Source organism: Lichenostomus cassidix, chromosome 4 (genome assembly GCF_008360975.1).
Source record: "Lichenostomus cassidix isolate B80296 chromosome 4, HeHo_3.0, whole genome shotgun sequence".
Taxonomy (NCBI): domain Eukaryota; kingdom Metazoa; phylum Chordata; class Aves; order Passeriformes; family Meliphagidae; genus Lichenostomus; species Lichenostomus cassidix.
In genome coordinates, this window is record NC_139484.1 from 45,484,648 (window position 1) to 45,511,218 (window position 26,571).

Here is a 26,571-nt window from a genome sequence, read left to right on the forward strand (position 1 = left end):
TAAATGTATCAGAATTTGTTAACAGTGAAACTGTGGTGAACTGGGGTCTATTACAGCCTTGCAACTGCTTTTGCAGCAGAGAGGTGTGTTGTGCTAAAAGACCAGCTATTTATAAGTTTCCTCCTTTTGCCACCCCATGTATTTCTTCAGTTTCAAATAGCTTTGTTTTGCAGTAGCATCAAGTAACCTTAATGTTGGAGACCTCGAAGTGACTTTGCAACAGCTTTTTGACAAGTTTTTTGATAAGCACACATTTCTTTTCCTAAAAGTTGTGCAAATTTTACACATTAACTTTAGAATTGGTCATTTGTTACAGGAAGATAAACTATCTACCTTTGTTTTACAGCTCTCAAAGTAGATAGGATTCCATAAAATACAAATCAGCTCCTGCTGTAACAAATTCACATCTAAGGTCCCAATTTGTGGATGGCAATAAGCCCTCATGCAGAATGCGTATGGGTGGAAGTGATTTCTGCAGGGTATTCATAAGTCAGGCATTACAGCACACAGGGGAGGTCAGAGGAGTCATATTTCCCTCACTGCTCAAAGGTAAGGCCAGATTTTGGTACTCAGTAGTTGCTGGGGTTTTGGGGCTGGAGAGCAGTGGAGCTGTTCTGACAATATCAGAATAAGCAGAATATAATGTACCAAAAAACATTGAGTTCTCACATTAAAGTTTATGGGGAGGTACTAACATTTTGCATACTGCCCTCGTGAACTTCATAGTAACAGTTACTAAACTCTTTTAACACACATTTTGCTGAAAACACACCCATCTTTGCTGCTAAGCCACACCTCAGTTAGTATCTGTTACAGTTAAGAGGAGGAAATAACTAACAGTTTAGAATTTTCACTCTCATGCTAATTGAAGTTTGTCACTTTATGTATACAAATGCACACACATTAAAAATATGAAGAGCAGTATCCTCAAAGCTAAAATACATCTTGAAAATTATAGGTACTGCATTTGTCAAGTAGGTTACACACATACTAAAGCTCTTCTCTGATTAATACTGACATGCCTATATGCTAGTATTGGATTCTTGCAATTATCAAGAGTTCTTTTTGAAATACTGTGTTCAATGTACAGCTGAAAGATTTGTCACAAAGGTACTCTTAAATCATGATCTGCATTATTGTTTTTGGAGTGTGGATTTTTTTGTCAAAATGTAGCAAAACCAGTCATAAAAAATACCAAATGAAATAAATTATCAGATTTGCTAGCCACTATATATTGTTTATATATTTTATATTTATATTACACGGTTTGAGAAATGTTGGCACCACACTTGCCTTCTGTTGAGCATTTACTACTTGTTTATATTCTGCCTAAGGTACATTTTCCTATATGTATTTAAAACATTGAGTGGAACACTGTTTATTTCAGTCCCACAGATGCACTTAAGATTCTATGTGTACAAAGTACATTTTACATGCCTTTGTAAAATACCATACTAGGTACACTGAAACAACTTGCATGTGAAGAGTTCTCACCAGCTGTGTTGGTTCTTCCAATGGGTGAAAGACAATGGAATTTCAAATGTTTGTGTTGAAATGAAACAATAAATTCTAAGATGCAGCAGCAGTTCAGAAGTGTTATTTGTAAGAATATTGTTTTTCATTAAAAATACATTGTTGTGTTATTGATAGGGAAACTGGTATTTTATTAACTCCAAGTATGAGAATTGTTCCACACCTGTTTGTCATGGATTGTATGTGGTGGACTTTGCTCAGTGTAATTGTGTGCAGTACCTGAAGCAGAGTTCAAAAGTCTCCACCGGTGTTAGATCTCAAGCTCCCAAGAAGTTGTGGTTCTCGACTAAGGGGCTGGAAAACAAAAAAAAGGTTCTAATTGTTTTTTGGGATAGATGGAGGGAGGGGGGAGGTTACCAGTTTATGAATGTTCTTTTTGAAAAATAAGTAAGACTTCAAAATTGAATGTCTAAGGCAGAATGTTGGTAATGCCATGGTTATTTGGTGGTGTTTTTTTTTTAATGTTAAACTATTTTCACTTTCTGTTTAATTCTTGTTGTGCTGAACTTAACCATAATTCTACATTTTACACATAGATACTATGGATAACCTTCACTTGCACGTCATAGCTGTGGTCCTTTACTTTAATCTTCCTGGATCAGTGGGAACCAAGTCACAGCAGATTCTTCCTGCTACACATCACCATTCGGAGTGCCAGTGGGATGGGCAGATCGTACTGAATTGCTCTTTTACCAGAATATCTACTATTCCAGAAGATATATCACAAATTGCAGTAACAGCTGATTTTAGTTACAATAATATTAAAACTTTTCTGTGCTCTGATGGAGGAAATGAAAATTGGATGATGAAACACCTGAACCTCAGTAACAACCTGATTTCTGAACTCACCTTAACTTCTTGTACAAATTTACCCGTTTTAGAAACTCTAAACCTCAATGGTAATGCCATCCACACCCTCACACTGGACATTCCTACACCTGCACATGGGTCTAAAAAGTACAGAACTGTTGATCGTCTCCTGCCTGCTTTGAAAATATTGTCAATTCAAAGAAATAATCTTAATACAGTTCCAAGAGGTAAGCATTTAAAAAATCTTTAAGGACTTGACTCCCAAGGGGTAAGTTGGTTTTGGATATAATTCATACATCTTACTGAATCCAGAATGTGATTTTCTCATTTTATTACACTTAAGGTGAGGGAAAGTTCCACCTGCAAATACAGAGGCGGAAGTAAATTGGTTGTTTCAGTTTACGTTGTTAGGGGGTTTTTTTATACAGTCTTAGCAACTGTACTGCCTTAGTCAAATAGAACCAAATTTATCCTCTAAGAGCCCAAGCAGTATTTTTGCTTGCTGTATAGAAAGGGGAAGGATGCATCTTTGGAAAAACACCAGCTTCCGTATCCCAGTCGTGAACCTTAAGGTCAAGAAAATTACACATCATGAATTTTATACTACTTCTCAGAAGAAAGTCAATTCTTAAATAAAACTTGCTGCAATTTCAGTATTTCACAAAGACAGGAAAATATATTTTGTTCAGTCCAAACAATTCTCAGTGCCATTTAATAGTCAACCACAGCGACACCTTAGTGTAACAGGGGAGGGCTGTATTCTTTCAAGAGACTTTGAGAAAGGTTTTGCTGGTCACTCAACTATGCTGGGCACCTTAGCCTTTATTCAGGGATAATTCACAGTGGCAAAACTGTTTAAATGAAGCAGAAACTGCCGGATGAGCAACCCTATCCTATACAGTATGTTGAATTTATTGATCTCTGATAACATCATCAGATTAATCAGTCTGAAAATATGGGAGGACAAAGTCAGACAAAGATAATCTATTTGCCTCTACAAAGGGTTGTGAAAATTCTATTTCCTCATTTCATGGTATTAAAAAATTCTCTAGCATGCAGGAAAACCCATTTCCCAAAATGATTTTGTAGTGTCTGTAAGGTATCTGTATAGACAGTATAGAAAAGCTTCCATTGTAAAATACATCAATGAAGATTTAATTTGTTTTGATAGATAAATATGACTACCCATTATAGGATGCCTCAGAGGGTCAGACAGATCAATCCTCTTCTGTAAGAGACTCAATTTTTAGATGTTCAAATTGCTGTGCACAGGACTACCATATTTCAAGTTATACGTAAATCCTATATTCATTTAAATACATATTCAGAACCTTATTCAACATGTCCAAAATACTTCACTAAAATTCTGGGGTTTAAGCTCTGGTAAGAAAACACAAACAGTAGTTCTAAAGCAGGGGTTTCCCACAGAGAAACTCTTCTTCCAGCTACCCCCCAAAGAGTCAGGCTGCTGCCCACTGCTGCCATCGACAGTGTGTATTTTTGGCACAAGCTTAGATTTGGGGAAGTATCCATAGTACAATTCCTCAGGCAGGTGCACTGATGAATTTATGAACTGCCAGAACTTCTGAATGCCTTTCCTATCACCTACCTCTAGTTTTACAGCAGGAATGAATCATTTCCTCTGCTTTTCACAATAAACCCAAAGATCAATTACTCAGCAAACAGAACTGCTAGCTGAGAAAAGAGGTTTCTGGTAAACAAGGTGACACCAAGGGCAAAATTTTTAAGAACTAATAGTTTCTCAGCAATGCTGTATGATCAAAAATCACTTTAGAGTGACATTGTGCTGTTGAGCACTCAACATCAGTGGGGATGCTGAGTGTTCAAGTGCCTACCTTCCCACTGGAACTTGCATGCTGGAGCTTCAGGGGCTGCCTACACAGCACCTCAGAAAAATGAGATGTCTCCAGCAACCAAACTGTTCCTTATGCAAGGTGGATCTTATTGTAACTAGGATACACTGAAGAATACACTGTCATGCTTCAGAATTTACAGGCAGACAGGCATAAGCAACAACACGTTTTTGTTTTCATTCAGTTTCACATTCTATGAATACAGTTCAAATTAATTCCCCATATGAAAAACACCCATGAAACTGCATGGCAGAAGATAGGAGATACTATATCACCTTTTGCATCTCCATCTTTCACTTAAAGTATTTGAATTTTGTAAACTCAATTTATTCTACCCTTTCCATACTCTTTTTCCTACCTCCAGTTCTCCAGAGAAGCTTGCTCAAAGTACAGAGGTCACAGTCAGAATAATTTTGACAGCACAAAGAAATGTTAGTGCTTTTATGAAAGTGTCAATTTTTAAGACATTCATTGACCATGACTGTTTTAATGGGCCAGTTGTGGATGCTATGCAACTTTTATAATGGAACAACCTCTGACCAGGAAAGGCATAATAACTTTATATAATAACATAATAAAGGCTGCAGCCACTCATTGCAAAAAAGGGAATAGAAGGAATTTTGTTGCAAAGAATTTTATAAAGACACCTGATACAACTGGGAAAACAAGAATATGAAAATAGTTTTTTTCTTCCTAGGACTAGGCCTCCTGCAGTCTTTACAAACTGTCCATATGTCATCCAATGCTATACAACAGATTGACCCAAAGGATTTTCAAAACTGTTCACAGCTGAAGGACATTGACCTGCGAAACAACAAGATAACTAAAATTCATCCAGATGCTTTCAGAGATCTCAACAAATTACAGGTTGTAAAGCAATATTAAAACAGTTTCAATATTTTATGTTAATCAAAATTAAAGATATTAATTACCAATTATTCAGCATGATTATATTGCTCTGATTATAATATTAGGGTACGACTATAAAAACTAGAGCAAATGGTGAAAATAATATAATTGCTTTTTATATGTAGGAAAACATGCACGCTGAAATGTACAAGATATAACCATAAATTCACAATTTCTCTATGCCACAAACCAATCCATAACTGCCTTAAATACACACTTATCCCTTTCTAGCCCCATCCCTTCCATGGCAAGAGCCCTGCAGCTCCCTGTTCACAGAGATAAGTCTACAAAGGGAGAATTCTAAACATAGCACAATTTAAACTTTTCATGTACATTAAAAAGCTTAGAACATTATTGAAATCCTAAACAGATTAATTGTTCACATAACTACAGAAGTGCTTGTATAATAAAACACTATTTTAAGATGTTGCAATAAGGATTCCATTGTAAGCCTTATCAAATTAATTCTGAATTATTTCCAAATAGGTCGTGGATCTCCGTGAAAATGCTCTGACAATCCCTCTGCCACAGATATTATTCAGTTTGAACTTTTTTCAACTTGAAGTGTATTTGTCAAAGAATGCCTGGATATTTAACTGCAGACTAAAGGCTTTTAAACATTTATTCCATTTTCTTTTTGACTCCATGGATAAAAAATGGAGCCTTTCATACAATAAGTCTGCCAACAACTCCCAGAAACCTCTGCTGTATCTTTCAAGTTTCCATTTTAACTGCAGGGACAGTGTTTTGCTCAAAAGGGCTACAGTCCCAACAGGGAACACATCAGTGCTGACCTGTAACTTGGACAATAAAAGGGGTATGTACATGAGGCACTCAATCCAAATGCTGCTAAAATCCAAATGAATGCAGAATGATCAGATAAATTTGATTTTAAAAGTGGATTTCTAAAGACACTGTTTAAAAATAACTGAGTAACAATTTAATGCATAAAAATACTTCATTAGAAAGTATTATTCTACTTAGAATATTTGAAAGTTACGTTTCTCAAAGAAGTCTTCATCTTCTCCTTGCTTTAAATGAATAATCTATGCCATATTATACACAAAAAATTTTCAGTAAGTAATGCATTGCAAATGTATCGGTTCATTTTGGACTAAAACAAAGGACCAAATAGTGGCAGTTGGCACTTCTGGGGCATGGACAAAATAGAGAAAGATACAATAGTTTTCAGTATTCAGTTAAAGCAAAATGAAATTAAGGTTTATTTGCAGGGGAAAAGATTTCTATTTGTTCTGAAAAGGTACAGCTACTATAGCACACACTTTTACAATTAACAGAGAACACTGAAAGTATAAGCAACAACACCTACAGAGCCAAGACTTACAATGCAGATGGAAAACCATGACCAAACTTAGAGCAGAAGGTGTTATTTGTCATGTGCCATAAGGCAAAATGGTGTAACTCTAATGGACTAATAGCACTTGGACATGGTAGTGCTTTCCGCTAAGAATATTTCATCCCCAAATGAAAATATGCAGGGGCTATCAGAAAATGCCACTTGCTTTGTCTATTTACAAGAAAAGTCACAGAAACCTGGATTAAAATCAACATAGTGGATTGCACCAAAACTCAGCTGGGAACTAAACCTGATCCAAAGACAAAGCTGAAAATATGATGAAGTTTGAAACAAACTGCTAAAAGTCAACAACCAGCCATGGCCCACACTAGCTCAAGTTTAGAATAATTGCTCAATCAGTACAAACAGGCTTGATTTACAGACCTTTTTGCTGCAGTCAGATCAGTAACTACAGGAAAATCACCGTGGTTGAAACACTGACAGTTAAGAGGTGATGTTTTATGCCACAGCTGCACACAGTGACCATGGCCAGGCTGGAGAGCAGCTGGCTACAGATACGTCTCTTCTGTAAGGAGGACCAGCAGGTGTTTCTAGTACAACCCTGAACATGCTTAGATGATGTCAGTGACCTCCCTCTCATTACAATTTTTCTTGTAATGTCTGCTATTAAGATCCCATATGTACCATCTTTAAATGGAGGGAGAAGAGGGCTAGGGAAGGATGTGTAATATGGTTTTACAGATTGCATACCATGTACAATGACTTGGGATAGATAAAAAAAAAATGAGATTAATAATGAACTGTTGAAATTATCAATGATAGTCCAGAGTATGTTCTTAGAGACATAACTGGACCTGCAAACCAAGTATACTACGCTTTTAACAAAGACTGAGTTTGTATTTTCTTTCATTTCAGGTAATGGAGTCTCTTGGTGGACACCTAAAGGTAGAATTTCAAAAAATCACAGTGTTCCTCATATGAGACTGGATAAAATGAATAATTTAGTGATATACAATGCTGAGAAAACTGTGGAAGGACTGTATTTGTGTCTTTTTAAAACAACAAAAGAGAAATATCTCATTTACAATATACAGGTGAAAGAAAGAGTTTCAGCATTTTTGGTTAGAAGAGCCCGGGACATTAACACTGGTTTTAGAGAGAAAGAAACAGAGCCAAACTTTGCACTGGCTGTCTCCCTCTCTGTGCTCATTACATTTATTTGTGCTTTTTGTCTGGGTGCTTTCACTAGACCCTACCTTGTGAGCCTGTGGAGATTCATGTGCAGGAATAAAACTTCAGGTTCAGAACATACATATTCTAATCGAGCTTTTTCAGATGAAACTTTGAGCAGAGAGTCTTCTGCAAGCAAGCCAACAAATACGCAGAGTAATATGTTATTTTGTGATAATAATTCCTCAAGAAACACACACATTTTTCCTACAGAAACGTCAACCTTGTATGAAAATGTCACTGGTAGAGGTGTACATCCACCAAATCCCAAAGCAGAGTACCAGAAACAAAGCAATACTGAGACCAACACGAAGAAAACACCAGTGTCTTCAAAAGTCCAAACTAGTACTGACAATAAAGAAAGTGTAAATGTTTATGATCATGGACTATTTTTCGTCCATCACCAGAAGAGCAGTGAAGTAACACCAAACAGCAAAGTAAGCCACAACTCTGGTCTGCTGCAGTCTGAGATCACAAAGGCTAGACCAGATTCTCCAGAAAGAAAAGGTATTGTTTCACATAAGGAACCCAGGCATACGACAAAATTTATGCAGGGAAGGCAGAGCTGTGAAGAACAACTTGGTCTAAACAGCAACAAGAATATATCTCATGGTGTTGGAGATTTTATTTCACCCAGTAGCTCTAGAAGAGCTGCAAATATTGAGAATTTAAGCATCTATGAAACAATAAAAAATTCTCCCCTTACAGAGCATTACTGTAAAAGGACACATTCCGCTGAAAAAGATGCTACAGCTGATATATTTGGTGACAGTTCTTCAGCTGAAGGGACTCCATTCACAATGAGTGACTGTAGTTCTTTAGCAGACTTTGAACTGGAAGAACCTGATGTTAGTGACAACCTGCCCGTCTGTCAGTCATCGCTAGAGGAAGCTAATACAAACAGTGGTACTGAGAAGCTCTCAACACTGCCTGAGTCTCCAAACATGACTGCTGAACTTGAGCAGATTTGGAAAAATGTAGATGAGAACGGTGCCTATTTTGAAACCACTATTAATTATGGATCAGGTACCACCATGCATGAAACAGCATCCCCTTACACGGATAAATGTAGTGGCCACGTAAACACATCAGATCCAGATACAGTTAGTTCTTCAAGCCAAGAAGTTCCAGATACATTTGATTATTTTACTAATGCAGAGTCAACAGTACAAAACTCTATTTCTGATTCTCTCCATGGTGAAAGTACAGATTTGGGTAACACGGTACTTAAGTTAAAACATTCTCCCACATATGACACAGAGGATATTTGTGAAGAGGCTGAACTGCAGTTTTCTCTGCTTCCCAGTGATGCACAGCATCCCATAAGTTTCAGTCACACTGAACAAAAAGAAAATACACCAGAGGGAAGAACAGATGAGCACATAGCCAGGAACAACCCTGAGAATAACCATGGTGAAGCAGACATTACGTTAAGAAGAAACACGAGTACATCTGAGGACAGTGGCTTTATTTTTGCTCCCATTGATCCTGGTTTGAATGAAGTTGTGAAAAAAACATCACTGCTGCATTCCAGCAAAGAATTATCTCTTCATTTGCTGCCTGAACACACTGCTGAAAAACATTTCATGTTTATTACACAGCAAGATGACTTGCTACCACAGGGGAAGCAGGCTTGTGCAGAAAAAATGCAAGGAGGTTCTGATGAGAAAAACTCTGATGGAAACACAGAATTACAGGATACCAGCAATTGCAGTCTGCCTGAAGAAACACAGTCTTGTAACCTTACAGCAGATCTGCTGCCTCTTCATAGTTCTGGGAAAACACAGTCAGACTTCACAACAGCTGATCACTTCCAACTGGATCAGAGTGATGAGGATGAATATTCCTTCTCACTCCCACAAAGTTTCTTCAATGAAAGCACACAATACAGTTCATGTTCCTTCCCACAGAAGCCTACAGGAAATACAATCTCTGAAAGCACTGATTCCAGCAAGACAGATGATCACACTACTTTGACAGAACTGGAGAACCACTCTACAACAGCTGTAGAACACCTACAAAATTCCAGTGAAAATCTCAGTCAAAAAAGTCAGACAAATTTAGGACAGGACCAGTTTTTTGTTAAGAAGAAAAGAGCATTTGATGGATTTACTAATATTTTGCAAAGCAGGAGAACAAACTTCAATAGTTAAAACACAAAACTGTAATACTAAGCTCTCACAGTGTTTATGTTATTACAGCAGGTGCAAAAATGATCTTGTTTCAAAGGGAAATTACTTTTGTTTAGAAGGGTAGTTGCAAAAAAACTAAGAGACTTTATAAAACGGTACTCCAGAGTATTAATAAAGCTTTTGCTGAGTTATAATTTATATTTACTTCCTCATTGTTGACACTGTAGTAGTTGATAGTTGATACTAATATATAATTTCCCTTGGAATTTGCTTCAGATATGCACCGGTTTGTGTCTCTGTCTAAAATAAATGCAACGCTGAAATTTACATTATTACTATTATTGCATTTTCTTGTGGGATTCACCCTATATAGTGAAATAGTATATGTCTTCTGCTTTTTGAGTCAGATTTGTAGATTGTCTCTGAATTCCCACAGTTTTGCAAAGATAAAGTCCAAGCAGTATTCAATTACATTTAAAAAACTACTTTTTAACTTGGCTAGAGAGACAGAGAAAAGAGCAGCTTCCTCAAAGAAACAGAATAGAATTCAATTCTTGCAGAAACATCAGTTACAGAAATGTAGCTGTGATGGGACATCACCTGTAGTTTGCAGATGTGATGACATGGGCAGGGTAATTTTAAAAAAGACAAAGGATCCTATACCCAGCATACAGGAATTTTACTATTCAGAATTTTACTTAAGAGGGGAAAATCAAGAGCAGCTCAAAACGGATTTGTTGCATCACCACTACAGCATTCTCATGGTCAGAAAAAACAACAAAATAATAAATTTCCAGTACATGTTCTGAAATCCTATTGGACTATTGCACAAGCAAATGGCAGAACATTCAGTGTATGAGACATCAATAGAGCTCAAATAGTTTTTTTTCCCCATGATTCACAAGATTGCCTTGCTTGTATAGTTAAGATCGCTTAACACGTTAGCATCTGCTACAGCCAAAAAGTGACAGGCCTTGGAGAGGTGTCAACAGCATTTGAAGGCCCACAGATACCCAAAAGAGCAAGTGCTCTTTTCAGGCATTACATTTTAAAAGATTTTTGGCCGTAAAGAACTTGTGTAGATAAAGAGCTTCACTGAAAGCTGGCAGTGGCTCTTTGTTCTCAGTTTTTTCTTTAAAGGTAGTTTCAGTGATGTAAGCGTGCCATTGGACTTGCTCCTCATGGGATGGAATTGAAATGTGTTCCTTCTGTCTGGAGTCTTAAGGAGCTAATTGTGTCTTCATCAAAGCTTCCCCGGAGCTGTAGCCAGCTTCCTGTATTTTCCCTGAACTGGGTCTGATCCCCTTCATGATGACACTTCCCTCCAAAGACTGCATCAGTGGTACTAAGTCTGTTGGAAAGGGCCTTGGGCTATATCCAGAGGTAATTTTACCTTACATTTGCTGTCTTTTGGCTAGTGGTATTCTAAACAGGAGTTTTGAACTTGCAGAGGGAGCCTCCTATGTTTCAGTTTATGACCACTGCCTTTGGTCCTGTCACTGGGCACTGGCTGAAGAGTCTGTCTGTCTTCATTACCTCCCTTCAGATATTTAAAGACTTTAGTAAGATTTCCCACTGCACCTTTTTTTCTCTAGGCTAAACAGCTGTAAGCCTTTCCTCATAGGAGAGAAGTTCCCATCCATTCATTATCTTCATGGCTCTTTACTGGACCCTCTCCAGTATGTCACAGTGTGTCTGGTACTGGGAAGCCCAGAAATGGACACAGTACTTGGCTGTGGCCTCACCAGTGCTATGTAGGAGGAAATAATCATCATTCAGTCTGCTGGCAATACTTTGTCTGAAACAGACCATGATACCACTCGCCTTCTTCACAGCAAGGACTCACTGCTGCCTCATCTCCCACTCAGTGTCCACCAGGACTCCCAATGCCTTTTCTGCCAAGCTGCTTTCCAGCTGGGTGGCCCTCAGTGTATACTGGAGCAGGGGTTGTTCCTCCCCAGCTGCAGGACTTTGCATTTCTCCTGGATGAAGCTCATGAACTTATCAGCCCATTTCACATGCATGTAGAGGTCCCTCTGGATGGCAGCATGATCCTCTGGCTTATCACCCTTTACTTCCAGCTCTGTGTCATCAGCAGCCTTGCTCAGGATACACTCTGCCCCATCATCCAGGTCAGTAATGAAGCTGTTGGACAGGACTGGACCCTGCTCTGACCCTGGTGGTACAGCACGTTATTGGTCTCCAACTAGACTTTGCTCTGCAGACTACCACTCTCTGGGTCCTATAATTTTCAGTCTTCAGTCCACCTATCTGCTCATCCAGTCCATACATCAAAAGCTTTTCTATGAGGACCTCGTGGGTCAGAAGGCTGGACCAAGATGAGTGGATAATGATCATAAAATTTCCGTAAAATTTTCTCTTGAGATATTTCTGCTCAAATTGACTTACTGTTGAAAACTTTTGTGTTTCAGTACTGGTTTACACTCATACACTCCATCTGAAACAACCTTTTTGAAACACATACCTTTTCCCAACAGTTTTAAATTCTGATTTGACCTACTATCAGAAACAAGGATGACAAGATCCTACACATAAATTCTCTGCTAATACTTAATAAAGACTGCCTGCTGATGTATGTTCAGATATGAGAATTTCTGAAGTATGAATCACAGAAAAATCTGAAGTCAGTTGCTGAAACCAACACAAATACTGTTTATTTGTGGGATGCCATTTTACATCAACACCATGAAAAGACCTAAAAATCAACCGGATTAACTCATGTTAGGTGGCAAAATAGTATCTTCATCATATTGTGAGTCACAGGAGTTTAGCACACCTTACTTATCTAACATCCAAATAACTAAAACGTAAAGCTTTCACAGTTACAGGTTAACTGCTGTTCCTGCAACAGCAGTGTCAGTAGGTGCTATTTTGACACACTTACACATGCACACACACACAGTGGGGGAGTGGGCGAGGATTTGAAAAATAAAAGCAAACAAAACAGCTGAATTTTGGTCTCAGTTACAGAAAACAAACTATTTAGTTTGTGGATGAATTCTGTACACTTTTACAACAATATGAAAAGACAAAATATAAGGCCTAGAAAGAGGTATGTTAGCAGCTATAATTAAAACCAGGGCACAAGCTAACCTTTAAAGCTGTCTATATGAATTCTGAGAGTATCAAACAATTTGTTAGACTTGTGACCAAGGGTCAACAGAAATCTGGGACAACCTTAACACCACTGACATCCACTTCCTGTCCTTCCAAATAGTAACTTGGGATCATTAACCAAGTACCAACAATTTTGTAACTAATTTTGATTGTGTGAGCATATTTGTGATGAAATAAAACATTTGTTTGTGGCAAAATGGGAGAAGCCTCTACAATATTAGAAATGGCTACACAAAGATAAACCAAGTATTTATTGTAGTTTAAAGGCAACCTTAAAGAGGTTTTAACTGAAAACTCAAGTACCTAAATAATTTAAATAAATTCCATGTTCTTCAGCTTGCTTTCCTTGGAAAAGAGAAAAAGTGAAAAAACAACAGTAATACATAATTATATTCATATTTTAAATACTTAGTATCACTTTGCTTTAGAAGGAAATTTAATTAATGCAATGTTTTCTTTACTAATGTTGAAAGAATCCTTTAAGTTGAAAAAGATCCTTATGATTGTTGAGTCCAAAGAGCTCCAAATGTTTGTCATTTATCAAAGAATGTCAACTGCTATAGTCTCTGGACACTGCTTTCCTTTCACTGTCTTTCCAATTTACATCTCCCAAATACCAAAAATGAACTGTACATTGATCCTCAAGTTTCTGCTAACAGTTCAGTAATAGTACACCAGAAAGATTAGCACAAGATCCATGGCACTTTTTCAGGAATGATCTCTCAGTGTCTTGTCCCAGAAATCAGAATATTCTGTACATTAATTTTCAAAAAAAAAGGGGGGGGTGTGGAGAAGAAAGCCCACAATCAAAAAAAATCTACATCAGCTATTTGATGGCATAATAAAAAAGCAAATGCCACACTTGTACTAAATACAAGATTTAACTGAGTTGCGTTTCCATACCTATTAAAAATTTCTCCAATATAAAGGAGCAGGCAGTGTTAGGATTTTCTGCTTATCAGCATATATAGCAAAACCAGGATGGATAGCACAGGGAAATTCATCAAGCCACACAGGTCCATTTTAGTCCATTTGTTCACTATAAATGTCAGTAAATCTGTCTCTACTAGCTGTAATTGAATCTGTGGTTTACTTTATGAAGATGCATGTTTATAAACTTGCTGACGGCTACAGATTCATCCTGTTTGAAATAGAAGAAAAAATCTGCAGCACCTGATTCATTTTCAAACACATTCTTCCTTTCCATAAGTCCCAATTACTTTTACCCAAATTAAAAAACAAGTTTGTTTGCTTACACAGTGCAAGTACTTTCTGAGGTTTCTTTTCCCCTGTTTTCTTTGCTTTTAATTAAATTTTGTGTTCTGATGAACAGCAAAACTGCCAGTACCTGGCTGAACTGAACAGATTTCTGTCAACCCTGTTATATGAAAGCTACACCTGTAACAGTAATAGATTAAAAGTGTCTTTGGCTCTTGCTTCCATTATTGGAAGCTCAGTTATCTGTGACATACAAAACCTTTTATGCAAACTTGTGTTTGTTGTAGGATTCACACCAACTTGTGATGAACAGTTTCCTAGAGTCAAAAGCTAGCCTAATGTTGTGAGAACGATTACACCTTATTTCACTTAAAATCTTGGCAATCACAATTTGGCCTAATGTTTGAACTTATATTGCTTCTCCGTTCATTCTTTTAAGAACTAAACCAGTAGTTCCACTGGTATTTCATTACAGTAATACTATTGTAATATACACATTTACATCAGAAGTCTTAATAGAACAAGTGTTTTCTTAAGAAGCTTATTGTAAACATTAAATACCACACTCCACTCAATTAATTTCTTGTGCAAACTGGCATCAAACATGGAATTAAGGTTATGTGTGTTAGTACATAAGAAAGCATTGACTGTGTATGTTTTACTACTAACTTTCAAAATTGCTATTTATTGTCATGGAAATCCAAATGTAGATATTTCACGGGAAAGGTAGTATTTTCTTCTTAGCATCATGAAATTCTAGGGCTTGTATATGCATATATATTGTATATTTATGTATATACAGATATACACAAAAAGACACGAACGATTTTTGTCTTTGGCAGCTGAGCTTGAAAAACAAAAACCAATGACAACAACAAACAGATCTGAATACAACTAACCACCTGTAGCACCACAATTACAACCTCCTGGTCCAGGGCAGCAAACTAATGTGCTTTTGCTGAACCAGCCTTAATCCTGAAAGGAATCAAGTCAATGACAGTTGTTCCTGACTTGATGGCAAGGACAGAACCTTCAACACAGATTAAAATTTCACTTTCAACAGAAACTGCTTTCCTCCTTTTCTCCTGGATTGCATTCTAGGGAAATAACAAAACTGCCAATACCTTGTAAAATATTTCTACAGAAAAGTAATGTTCTTCATTGTTCCAAAACATCCACTGGCCCTTTGTTGTTTAATGCTCCACAAATGGATAACATTTTAATAAATCCTTAGGGATCAAAGTTTAATAGCACCGGATACTTCAAGGACCTATTTATAGATATCAGCACTAACATTACTTACTAAAGAAGGGTAAGGCAAAGACAACGTGACACACTTACAGAACTTAAACATTCACTCATTTTTCCCCAAATAATCACTAGAACCATCCTATACAGATAAAGAAATGAGTGAAACAGGCAGTTGTCCCTACTAAAAGGTACTGTCATTTAATGCTGGTGTTTTACATGCCCATTGCCTGCAATGGACGTTCTGCCAGGAAACTTTAATCCCCAACAGGAAATAAAAAGCAATGTTTTGACTATTCAAGATCATTTTTTTTCCAATATCATCTTTTTAAGCAGTTAGAAACACAAAGCTGGAGGCCCTTGGAAACACTGTGTTACAAAAAAAAAAAAAAATTCCCAAAATCTTTATTATGTATGTGCTAGGGGTGAGCATACTTCATTTCCCAGACCACTAATTTCAGCTAGGACTTGCAATGTCATCAGGTCACTAGATCACAACATAGACCAAAAAATAAAAGTACACAAAAAAATAAAAGGAGTATGCCAAAGGCAATTTACAAAAGTCTAAAACCCATTTTTAAAAGGTACTTTAATTTGTTCATTTGTACCTGTAATGACTACTGCAGTTTTAACATTAAAAAGTCAGTACTTTTTTCTTCAAATGGAAGTCATCTGTGGCATGTACAACTATTACAGTGTTATAATATTTATATTTATATATATGTGTTTTTAAGACACAAATGTTTCATTCCTATAAAGCATTAGGTCAGGTTTGGCAAATTCTGGTGAAGGAAGTCACAGCATGTCTTCTCAGAAATTGGCATCTCAAATAGTAACACTGAAAGTGACAACAGTTCTTCACATAACTATGTCCAGAAAGTCTGAGATGCTACATTTGAGACCAAAAGAAAAACAAAATAACTGAAGTTTCAACAGACATGTAAGTGATGATTAGAAATATGCCACAAAATTATTTTTACAATACATTTCTGCAGAAATAATCCCTAGGTGAAGCCTTTTTTTTATACACATATACAAAATTTAGACAGCAATATACACATAATCACAGTGAAGACTCTGGCAAGTTCACCAATTTGTAGTGTAAATACAAAATGCAAAGCAGCCTTCAAAGAGAACAATGCTAAACAGCAAGCACAGCTAGCTTGTTAAATAGCAAACATCAAAAGTTCCCTGCCAAAGGGATGCAGTGCAAGAAAAGCAGCATGCACTTTGATACAAATAGCAGTTTATGGCTAATGGTTGACATAACTGTGGTAACAGTGACTCTTGAGTGGCTGTGCATAGTTAAACTCCTATGTCATCTGTTTTCCTTTATACCATTCCACAAACTCATCCAACAACACTGGCCCTGTAGAGAGATCAAATAACTGTATTTTACAAAATTTTGTAAAAGGACACTGAATGATTAAGCTCAGAGAAACAAATTATTTTAGAACTTCAACATATGGTAGTACTTACAGGCTCCATCTTCATCATAGTTACTGAGGTCAAGGTTAATTGTTCTGCTGAATTCAAGAACATTACACCATTGGTCCTTATTGATAACTTTGTATTTTGATTGCTGCTTGAGGCAAGAAACAGAAATTACTAAAACATATTTTCAGCTATTTCAAACTCAGATTTTATTACAGAAAATTTAAACTTTGTGATGCATTATTATTTTAATCTGTATGCCATCTAAAACTAAAAAGGATTAAACTATCAAGTATTCAAACTAGTATTGAATCATGTTTCTGATTAAGACATCTTTTAGAGGGCAAACATACAGCAATAAAATGAAGTCCAATAGCAAATAACATTCTATACTTTGTTCTGCATTACACAAACCTTAATAGCATAGAAATTTGGGAAAAATGAAGAAAGGAAAGATAATCAGTTTCATGTGCTGCTTTGGTGTTTACTATATCCTAAATCAGAACACAGCATTCTTAGCTGTTCATTCTACCTCTAGTTAAAAGTAGCAGAGAAAACAGATAAAAAATCCCGTGTTGTTCTGTTTCCAATTCCATACCTCTAGAAACTGGTGAAATACTGGAAAAAGAGACCATGCTTTTCCTAAAAGAAGGCCCAACATACACTTGGCAGTATTGATATCTAGGCTGCGCTGGTCCTTTTCCTGCATGAAAAGGTCAAAAAGGAAAGAAAGAGGACAATTTCAGGATTTTTCACTTCCCTCACAGCTCACCCATGCACAAAATAAATTAACAAATAAATAATATATAGCAGTATCTAACAGTGTTTTTTAATAAAACACAACTTCACAGTAAAATTTCCTTCCCTATACATAATGCCTTCTTATACAGGGATGTTGCTTTCTATAGATGTTCCCCAAAAACCATCACCATTAAGGCAGATGAGGCACAAGATCGTTTGCGACTTCAGCCCTCCCTAGTAAGCAATGGTCATCAGATCCACAGCCATGTTTGCACGTAATCCTCTGCACAGCCACATGTCTCCTAGAACAGCAGTGCTGTACCCATTTCCTGCCATATCATTACAGCTACATGGACTGTCAATAGACAGACAGTGCTACCTGGCAGCTCCTTAACTATGCAAGAGTGAGCCATGGAGGATCTTTGTTCTGTTATTCTGAGTACATGAAATTCAGATTAAATTATCAAATGAGCAGAAAGAACATTAATACACTAGCACATCAACACTCCTCACTGGACTGTCCAGTTTTAGTTCAATGTAACAGCAGTATATTAAGGTTTAAGGGTTGATTTTTTTTGTTTTTGCTAAGTAAAAGCAGTAGCATCTGTACCCAGCAGGTCTGTTAATCAGTGGCAAAGTTAATCTATTTAGTAACTTAACTTCTGCACATCTCAGAGTAACGTGTATTTGCATGATTCCATTTTGTTAAGCAGTTTATCCATCTACATTTGCTCTTACAAAACTAAACCAATTTTGCTGAGAGATGAGCTATAAACACCCACACTTTTATGCCTTGGTTATGGCACTGAGCTACAAATGCACAAGTTAATGAAATCACAAGAAATAAATTTCCATATTAGCTAATGGACCTTGTTCTCTGTATATATTAATGACTGCAGACTGCAAAGTCTAAATTAAGAAAATACAGGGCATCACAGGATCATGGAATGGGTAAGGGGAAGGGACCACAGTGCGTCATTGGGTCCAACACCCTACTCAGGCAGGGTCATCCTAGAGCACATGGCATAGGATTGCATCCAAGTGGTTCTTGAATATCTCCGGAGAGGGAGATTCCACAACAATCTATTCCAGTGCTCAGGCACCTGCACAGTAAAGAAGTTCTTCCTCATATTCAGGTGGAACTTCCTGTACATCAGTTTCTGCCCACTGCCTCTTGTCCTATTGCTTGGTACCACTGAGAAGAGCCTGGCTCCATTCTCTGAAACCCTCCCTGAAGATACTGATAGACATTGGTAAGCTCCTATCTTTTAACCATCCTCATGGCCCTCCCACTGGACCTCCTCCAGAAGCTCCATGCCCCTCTTGTACTGAGGAGCCCAGAACTGGACACACTGCAGTTGTCCAGATGGACTCTAGATGTGCCTCACCAGGGCTGAGTAGAAGGGCAGGATCACCTCCTGCAACCTGCTGGCAATGCCCTTCCTGATGCACCCCAGGATACCAGTGACCTTGGCCACAAGAGCGTACTGCTGACCCATGGACAGCTTGCTCTCCAACAGGACATATCCCATATGGGGATATTCTGGATACAGGGAGTGTCTAACAGAACACTGCAAGACAGCTAGCAACAAAGTGAATTGAGTTCTACGTCTCACCTGTACAGATGAAGTTCTATGTACTTCAGAATACTTATCTTTATTTATAAAAAAAAAAAGGCTCAAATCATAACTAAATTGTATTCTATCACATAGGAAGGATGTGACAGAGTAAGATTCCAGTTCTCAGCCAACAACTAGAATGCCTTAGCCACAAGGTTATGCTCATTTCATACAAAACACTCCTCAATTCTACAATTGTGTAGACAGAATTTAATGCAGATTTGTTTTCAGAGTTAAGTGGGGAGACCAGCAACTCTGAAAACATAAGAAGCTGTTTTGTATTGTGGGCAGTAAATGCAAGAGGGATTTAGAGAAAAAAGGTAAATTCCATGATGAACAAAGCTTTTCAATTAGTAATAAAAATGAAAAAGAAACCTGCAAAGGCATATTTGTACTGGTATGACATAAATCCTTCACTTATTTCCAACATCAAGAAGTTCTAAAAACTAATTCTCTTTCCAAAGCCCATCTATACTTCTGTCACAAATACCTTTAAGCAAATCATACTGCTGTCAGAATACATTTTCTTTTACATACTGTTTATACTCTGAATTCTTCCCACACACTCAAGCATTAATGAAATCAGGCTCTATTGCCTTTACTTTGGCCACACTGGTTTTACATGCCTACTATTATTACATTTCTACATTCTCTGTCTCTGACTACTGATGAGAACAAATTGTTCGGATAAGCCCTTTCTTCCCACCTCCAACTGCCTAATGGCACATCTGCCACGACAGATGCTCCCATTCATTCTTAGCATACATTCCAGACACTTACATTCTCTTTCTTGGATACAACTGAAGGATTAACTAACTCTGTTAAATCTGAGTATTTGTTTTGCACTGATGACAGACAGTTCTCCTGAGATTTTTCCCCCTAATATTTTAGATTAAAGATCTATTTAAGCCATGTAATACATACATTTGTATGCTCTCAAAGTTGGCAATGACAAGGGCAAACATGGACTGAGGAGTGTATTGTGCTCAATATCAACATATGGTGTTTTAAATTATTTCCTCAAATCTATGCTGAGTTAAATCATGCATGCCACACAAAACGTTGAGGATACATTTTTATTCACAAACTAACTTTAAACGCCAAATCAACAGACTCTTTCAAAAAATTTTCTCTAAAAACTTCCGAAGTTTAGACAAGTTTTTTGCCATGGAGCACTTCCCTGAAAGAATTATCCTCAGGACAGAAATTACACCATCTCCAGAATCTGAAACCATCAGCTTTTTTTCTATCAATCACTTCAATGATCCTGAAAAATACAGCCAGATTAATCTGGCATTTATAAATATATCTGTCTTTTGAGGCAGATTTATCTGCCTTTGGAGAACGGATGCCATTCTCCTACAGACTTTCCCAAAGTCTGTAGTATCAAAAGTTTAATAATCGTATTAGCCTAATATTGTTTTGGTAATTCCCCAGGTTATATGCCTTTGACCTGAAGTTCTGTAATCTGCAGGGTTTTTCTGTCACAAATGAAGTCACAGCACCTGTATCTTAATGTTTAAATTCTTTTTCAAGACCACCACTTGTCACATCAGTTTGGTACCTCTTGGAAGGAACCCCACACACTATCGACCTTTTAAGTTTCTGCACTTGCTTTTGAAAGGCCATCAGCTAGCACAGGTTTGCTCTCTATTCCAAATATTTCATCAGTATCTTGAACTTCTTAGGCAATGTCTTTGCATTTTACATAAAGCAAAACTGGCAGAGTAAGTCTTCATGTAGGAAAGGAGGAATTAAGATGTTGATACAGGTCTTTTTCTGCTGTCATACTAACTAATCCCATGCATTTTTTTATATTCAGCTGCAAGTTACCTTGTTTACAAGTGAACTACCATAAATCTCTGCATGCTGAGATGCAGAAAGCACTGAGAAAGCAGAGATTACCAAAAATCTGAGTTGCTTATGAGAGACTATATCAGAACCACTATCAGTTCGATTTCTTCTTATTTTTCTCCTTTTCTCATGCTACTTTTTTTTGCTGCAATTTTTGTTAGTATTTTTAACTCTCTTGCACTGAAATCTGTGGTTCAGTTTTACCTTTTTATCTTAAATCCTCTGTACATTCCATCATGTCAGCAAAATGGATGTCCAAATTCTATTTCAAAATGTTATTTCAGAAAATAAAGTTCTCTAATTACTCCCTCCAAGTAGGAATAGTCTCATGTATATTATGGTTTCCATTACAAGTAAAATTTTATCAAAGCATGTTTTATCACAGGAAGACAGGTATCAGGATATTGTTTAATAAATACTGAAAACATCATTAAAGCCATTCCAACAATCTTCTGAATCAGTATTTATATCATATCCAGCTTTTATCATGTTACCCATTTCTACCAGCTACTGTAATGCGTGAAGTGTCTTCGTGTTTTAAATATGTTTGTGCTTACAAAATTCAGAGTAAGAAAAACCACAGTAATTATAAAGGGGAACTCAGTGGTACAGCTCCAATATACAACAGAATGGGGCCTAAATTATTTCCCTGAAGTCATAAAATAGTTTGAGGCAGAGAGACTACAAAACATGTCGCTAAACCACTGAACATTACACATTCTATATACTTTTCCAGTTTTGACATCTTGCATATACCGTTTTAGAACACAAACAGTTCCATTTGCTAAAGACAATTGTGAGTGGTACCTTAAAAGAAACAAGCTTAAAAGTATACAGTCTTCCAATTATTATATATGACAGTAAAGCCTTAAATTTTAAATGCACAGTACTTACCCGTGCAAAGTCAAAGGCATATCTATAAATAAGTTTAAAATTGGTAGGCTCATTTAGTAAAGATCTCAAGTAATCCAGAGAATTTCTCAATTTTTCGGTAGTATCACACCTACAAAAAAAGACCACGACATGGTTTAGAGTCTGCATTCTTATAGAGATGTCTGATGTTCTAGGAAAGAATCTCTAACATTTATCCCCATTAACCTGATCAAAACACATCACTCTGTACAGAGGCATGTTTATGAGTCTGTCTGCATAAAACGCCTTATTAAACCCACAATGTGAAACAAATTTAGATAAAGTAGCAAAGTCTTACACTGGGACTGACTGGCTTTGTAAAAAATGCACTCTCCAACAGATTGAACTAAGAGCTTGTCCATGCATGGCAAACAACCAGCAAACCAAAGAAGGGAAAAATACTCCTGAAGTCTTGCTAAAACTATAGAGCTTCCTACATAGTTTTAGTAATTTGCTTCTGGAAGGTAAGTCAAACACAGTTCTTTTTCTCCAACTGTCCATGAAACGTGATTATTCAACTATATTTATGTTAATTCTGCCATAAAAATAAACTCTTAACTGAGAAACTGACTCTTAGAAAGAACAATGAGAAGTTACAGAAACCACTCTAACAACACACCAATATCTGAAAGATGGGTGCAATCCTGCAACAAAGATGGATGACCTTGGGGAAAGAAAGTGTGTCAAACCTCATGACATTTCTCTTTTATTGAGACTGCAGACATTTTAATCCAACTGTATATAAATGTGCAACTGCCAGGCTTCAAGTTGTCTCTAAGTGATCATATCATCATAAACCAGACTAAAAACTTCTGACTTCTACTCCACAGTAGAGTTTGCTGCTTTAGGTCTTATGAGTCAAAATACTAAAGTGTGCTTTTTCTGAAAACCTGTGTTTACTACGACAAAGTTAAGAGAATTTTCAAGGCACTTACTGTAGTGATGTCATTCCTTTTAACCATTCTTGTAATGTAAAATAGCCCATGTTTTGTGCATCCAACTTCCATGCAAGCACAAGCATAACTACCTGTTTCAAAGAGAAAAAACGTGGAGACTGAAGAATTAACAAAAAGATCCATATGTTTTTCAAACAACCAGTTTAGTGGGCTACAAATGCTTTTACTTGTTTAAGTGGGAAGTTCAGAACTTTGCTACTCTGTAAGTCCCTCTAAGTGACAAACCTGTACACAATCCAAATGAAGAACAGGAAATGAAATGCACCTGAGTAATTGATAGGGACTTCAAGGGAGTTTGCACAGTCATAAGTAATACAGGGAAGAAGATGAGTTGGTGCAAAAGCTACAGAAAAAGTTTCCCAAAGTAACTACAAAATTTCAGTACCAGTTTGACAAGTTATATCTGACATTTGTTAAACCCTCATCTCAATGAACTTCAGTTGCAATACACAAAATTCAATTATCTGAAAGCTAATAATGATCCCACAATTCAAGCAGCTGTTAAGTAAAGCTAGATGAACTAACATTAACACACACCAAAACAGAGGCTGATACATAAATACTTCAGTCTTGCCCAAAAGGAAACAGTCTTTTTCACAATAAGATCATTGTGAAATACCATAAGATTATTATTATCATCTTATTCATGAACTTCAGAAAGCACTTTTGACAAATATATGAAAGAAATACTTGCAGGATAACTGGCCCTGCCAACTAGGAGAAAAAAATAATCAAGTCATTTAAATTTGCAAGTAAGCCATTAACTAGATAATGTTAGTGCAGCTCTGTACAGTTTTTAATGCAAAATCAGAGTACCTACTTATATATCCAAATGTCTGCATAAATCACAACACTTATTATTCTCCTAAACTCTGAAATTAGTAAATTACATCTCATTTTTCCAGTACATCTTTCAAAGCCACAATTCTCATTTGCTTAGATGATGCTCCATGCATTCTGCAAAAGACAGGACTTGCAAATGCATTTTAAGAACAAAAATTAGGCACTAGGAAAAAGTCTGTAAAAGGCACAATTATTTTTTAAATCTTATTTTTATATATGTATATACACACATAAATATATACATATTTGTATGTGTATATATATGCACACGCTCACACACACATAATACATATCTGTAAATATATTTCTGATCCTTATTTGTTTTTTGAAATGGTATAATGGCAGTGCCACTACTGCCCATGATATTTGAAATCCCTTTCTCTCCTAGAAAACCCATAGGGAACACTACTTGTTTGTTAGCTGCTATATGAAATCTTGAATGCTGTCTCACTGTTTCAGAAAGGACAGCTATCAGTTTTGGAGTATTTTTTTAGATCTCTCTTTTTCTGGGGAGACTGAAGGTTGGTGGTGTCAAAGTGAAAGACAAGGGGTGGCAGCAAAGAGAAATTGAGTTCTTACAGGTTGACAGACTGGGGTTTAAAATAATGGCAAGTTGTTCCCAAATGTGTTTCAAAACCTCCCTGGTTTATATTTCCTGATTTTTTTTTTTTAACTCTCAAGAATTTTTTAATTCTTGGGGGAAAAACAAGAGCTATACGACTGGCTCACATACACCATAGCAGATTAAGCATTTTTAAAATGGATTCTAAACTTACATTTTCTGGTTCAACTCCAATGTCTTCACAAAATTTCTCCATACCTTCTGGCCCTACAATGTCATCCGTGCCTGCAAACAAAATGCATTGTACTGATCGCTAAAAATTTAAACAGCCGTTACAGCACAAAAGAAGTGCAATCATACATTATAACCTTTCATATAGTTTCTTTGTTTTGACATGAAATAAGTATTTCCACACTCACTAGCAGATTTGGATACACTTAAATCTTTATCTCACCTTTGAAAACAGAGAAACTGTAAAACAACTTTTCATCCCTGCCAATTTTTCTACTCATTTACTGAGATAATCTTAGAAGTTTAAATTAGTAAGATTTTTAAGAATGCACTTAAGACTAACAGAACACTCATATAATATTACCACTTAAATGAATGGACAATAGTTAGCTAAACTCATTTATTGGCTTGAATCTCTACCATTATCATACGATCAAATCACATAAAAACATGATGTCTAGCTATACAGGATACAAGACATTATCATTCCCAGAATCTCATTCCTCATTATTGTCTCATATACTATCTTTATAAAATGTTATCCTGCTTATTCATATTGCTACACCATGGCGACACATCATCTGAATAACAGTAACTGCAACAGGAAGAAAATAATGAATTACAGTTATTTCTTTGCCTACTTAAAAGGGAAAAAAGGTTCAAAATATAAATGCTATTAAAATGCTCTACTAATAAAACAAGGTCTTAAATCAAGATACTTGTAACTTCTATAATCCTCGTGAAAAAATTATACAGGCATTAAGAATTGCATTGTGTAATTCTATTTTTAAATACACTTTAAGTATTTGAACTGTTTTGTTAGAATTATTTTACTCATGTTTGAAAGGGCTCATTTGAAAAAAATACAGGCTGAAATGCCTACTTTCCTCCAATATAAAGATCACATGTGCAAGAAAAACAGGGTTTATAAAGGGAAGATCAATCTGTATTTTATTATTAGGTGATCTATTCTAGAAATAACAAGGTTTAATTTTGTCTTTTCACATCTTCTCATGACAGCCTCTCAGTTCTCTGAATGTATACAACAGCCTTTAAAAAGATTCATTCTGTAATGTTAAAACACACCGAGGGAAAAAAAAACCCCAAATGCAGTGTCAACTGTCTGCATACATAAAGAAGACTTATGAAGCAAGAACACAAGAGATTAATCCTTGAAAATTCAATTTTTAGAATGTTACTCAATACTGTAAACAGAATCGTACTCTCCACTTTTCTGTGTATTATCTTGGTGTGTGCATCCAGTGGAAACACCAAAGTTCTTTCACATACAGCCTTCCTTTCATCCTTTCTTTCCATGAAAGTCTTGACAAAAATGAGTCATGCCTGTTGCTAGAGTGAAAAAATAAATCAAGCTGGTCAGAAAGGCAGAGAATCTAACAGATTAGATTTGGTTTGAATTTGTCTGAATCTCCTCTCACAGAGTGCCACAGACAAGTGAGATCTCAAAGCATTTAATTTCATTTACAGAATTTTATTAGGGCAAAAAATGGTTTATTACATCAAATTAAGTCACTCTTCATTATGTTTAATAAGTAAACAAGACAGAACAAGCTGTGAAACATGTTATCCAAGACAGCACCAAAAAACTGCAAGATGATATTAAACATCAATTTCATTTCTTTTTGGTCTTTACAATCATGAGATCATTTTTTATCATACATCAAGCTCTTCCTTTCAGAAAAACACATGCAGGAAAACAAATACAACAACCAGCTTCACTATTAAAGGATCATCTTTTGTGACCACAGACTGTAATTAACAATCCCAGAAGTAATGCCTGAGAAAGTTCTCATATGCAAGGGCAAGAATAAATAATACAGGCTACCTTCCCTATACCTTATGATGGAAAACTATATGATAAAACTAGTATGGGACATCTGAATTCATTCACTTCTTTGCTTGAAACCGTAAATACCAGATTCAGCAGGAACAAAACTAATGTTACTATCTCCCTCATCTTTTTTTTCTTAATTGAAGACACACCACTT

General features: G+C 36.4%; 2 protein-coding genes across 3 annotated transcripts in view; one reads left to right on the forward strand and one right to left on the reverse strand.

The window, feature by feature from the left end:
• The first annotated feature begins 10 nt into the window (after positions 1–10).
• On the forward strand, positions 11–10,133 carry LRRC66 (leucine rich repeat containing 66). Its single transcript, XM_085058976.1, has 4 exons — positions 11–2,570; positions 4,915–5,084; positions 5,613–5,943; positions 7,360–10,133. Exons 1-4 carry the CDS (start codon positions 2,075–2,077, stop codon positions 9,825–9,827), a joined length of 3,465 nt encoding a protein of 1,154 aa, XP_084915102.1. The 5' UTR covers positions 11–2,074; the 3' UTR covers positions 9,828–10,133.
• A 2,326-nt stretch (positions 10,134–12,459) lies between these two features.
• The window catches only part of DCUN1D4 (defective in cullin neddylation 1 domain containing 4), a 42,084-nt gene continuing 27,972 nt past the window's right edge, over positions 12,460–26,571 (reverse strand). For both annotated transcript variants that reach the window (XM_085058978.1, XM_085058977.1), the window contains 6 exons: positions 24,546–24,616; positions 22,906–22,997; positions 21,953–22,061; positions 17,443–17,547; positions 16,890–16,992; positions 12,460–16,779 (listed from right to left, as the gene is read on the reverse strand). In XM_085058978.1, coding sequence (XP_084915104.1) covers positions 16,724–16,779; positions 16,890–16,992; positions 17,443–17,547; positions 21,953–22,061; positions 22,906–22,997; positions 24,546–24,616 — 536 coding nt within the window. In that variant the 3' untranslated portion in view covers positions 12,460–16,723. The remainder of the gene's footprint in view (positions 16,780–16,889; positions 16,993–17,442; positions 17,548–21,952; positions 22,062–22,905; positions 22,998–24,545; positions 24,617–26,571) is intronic.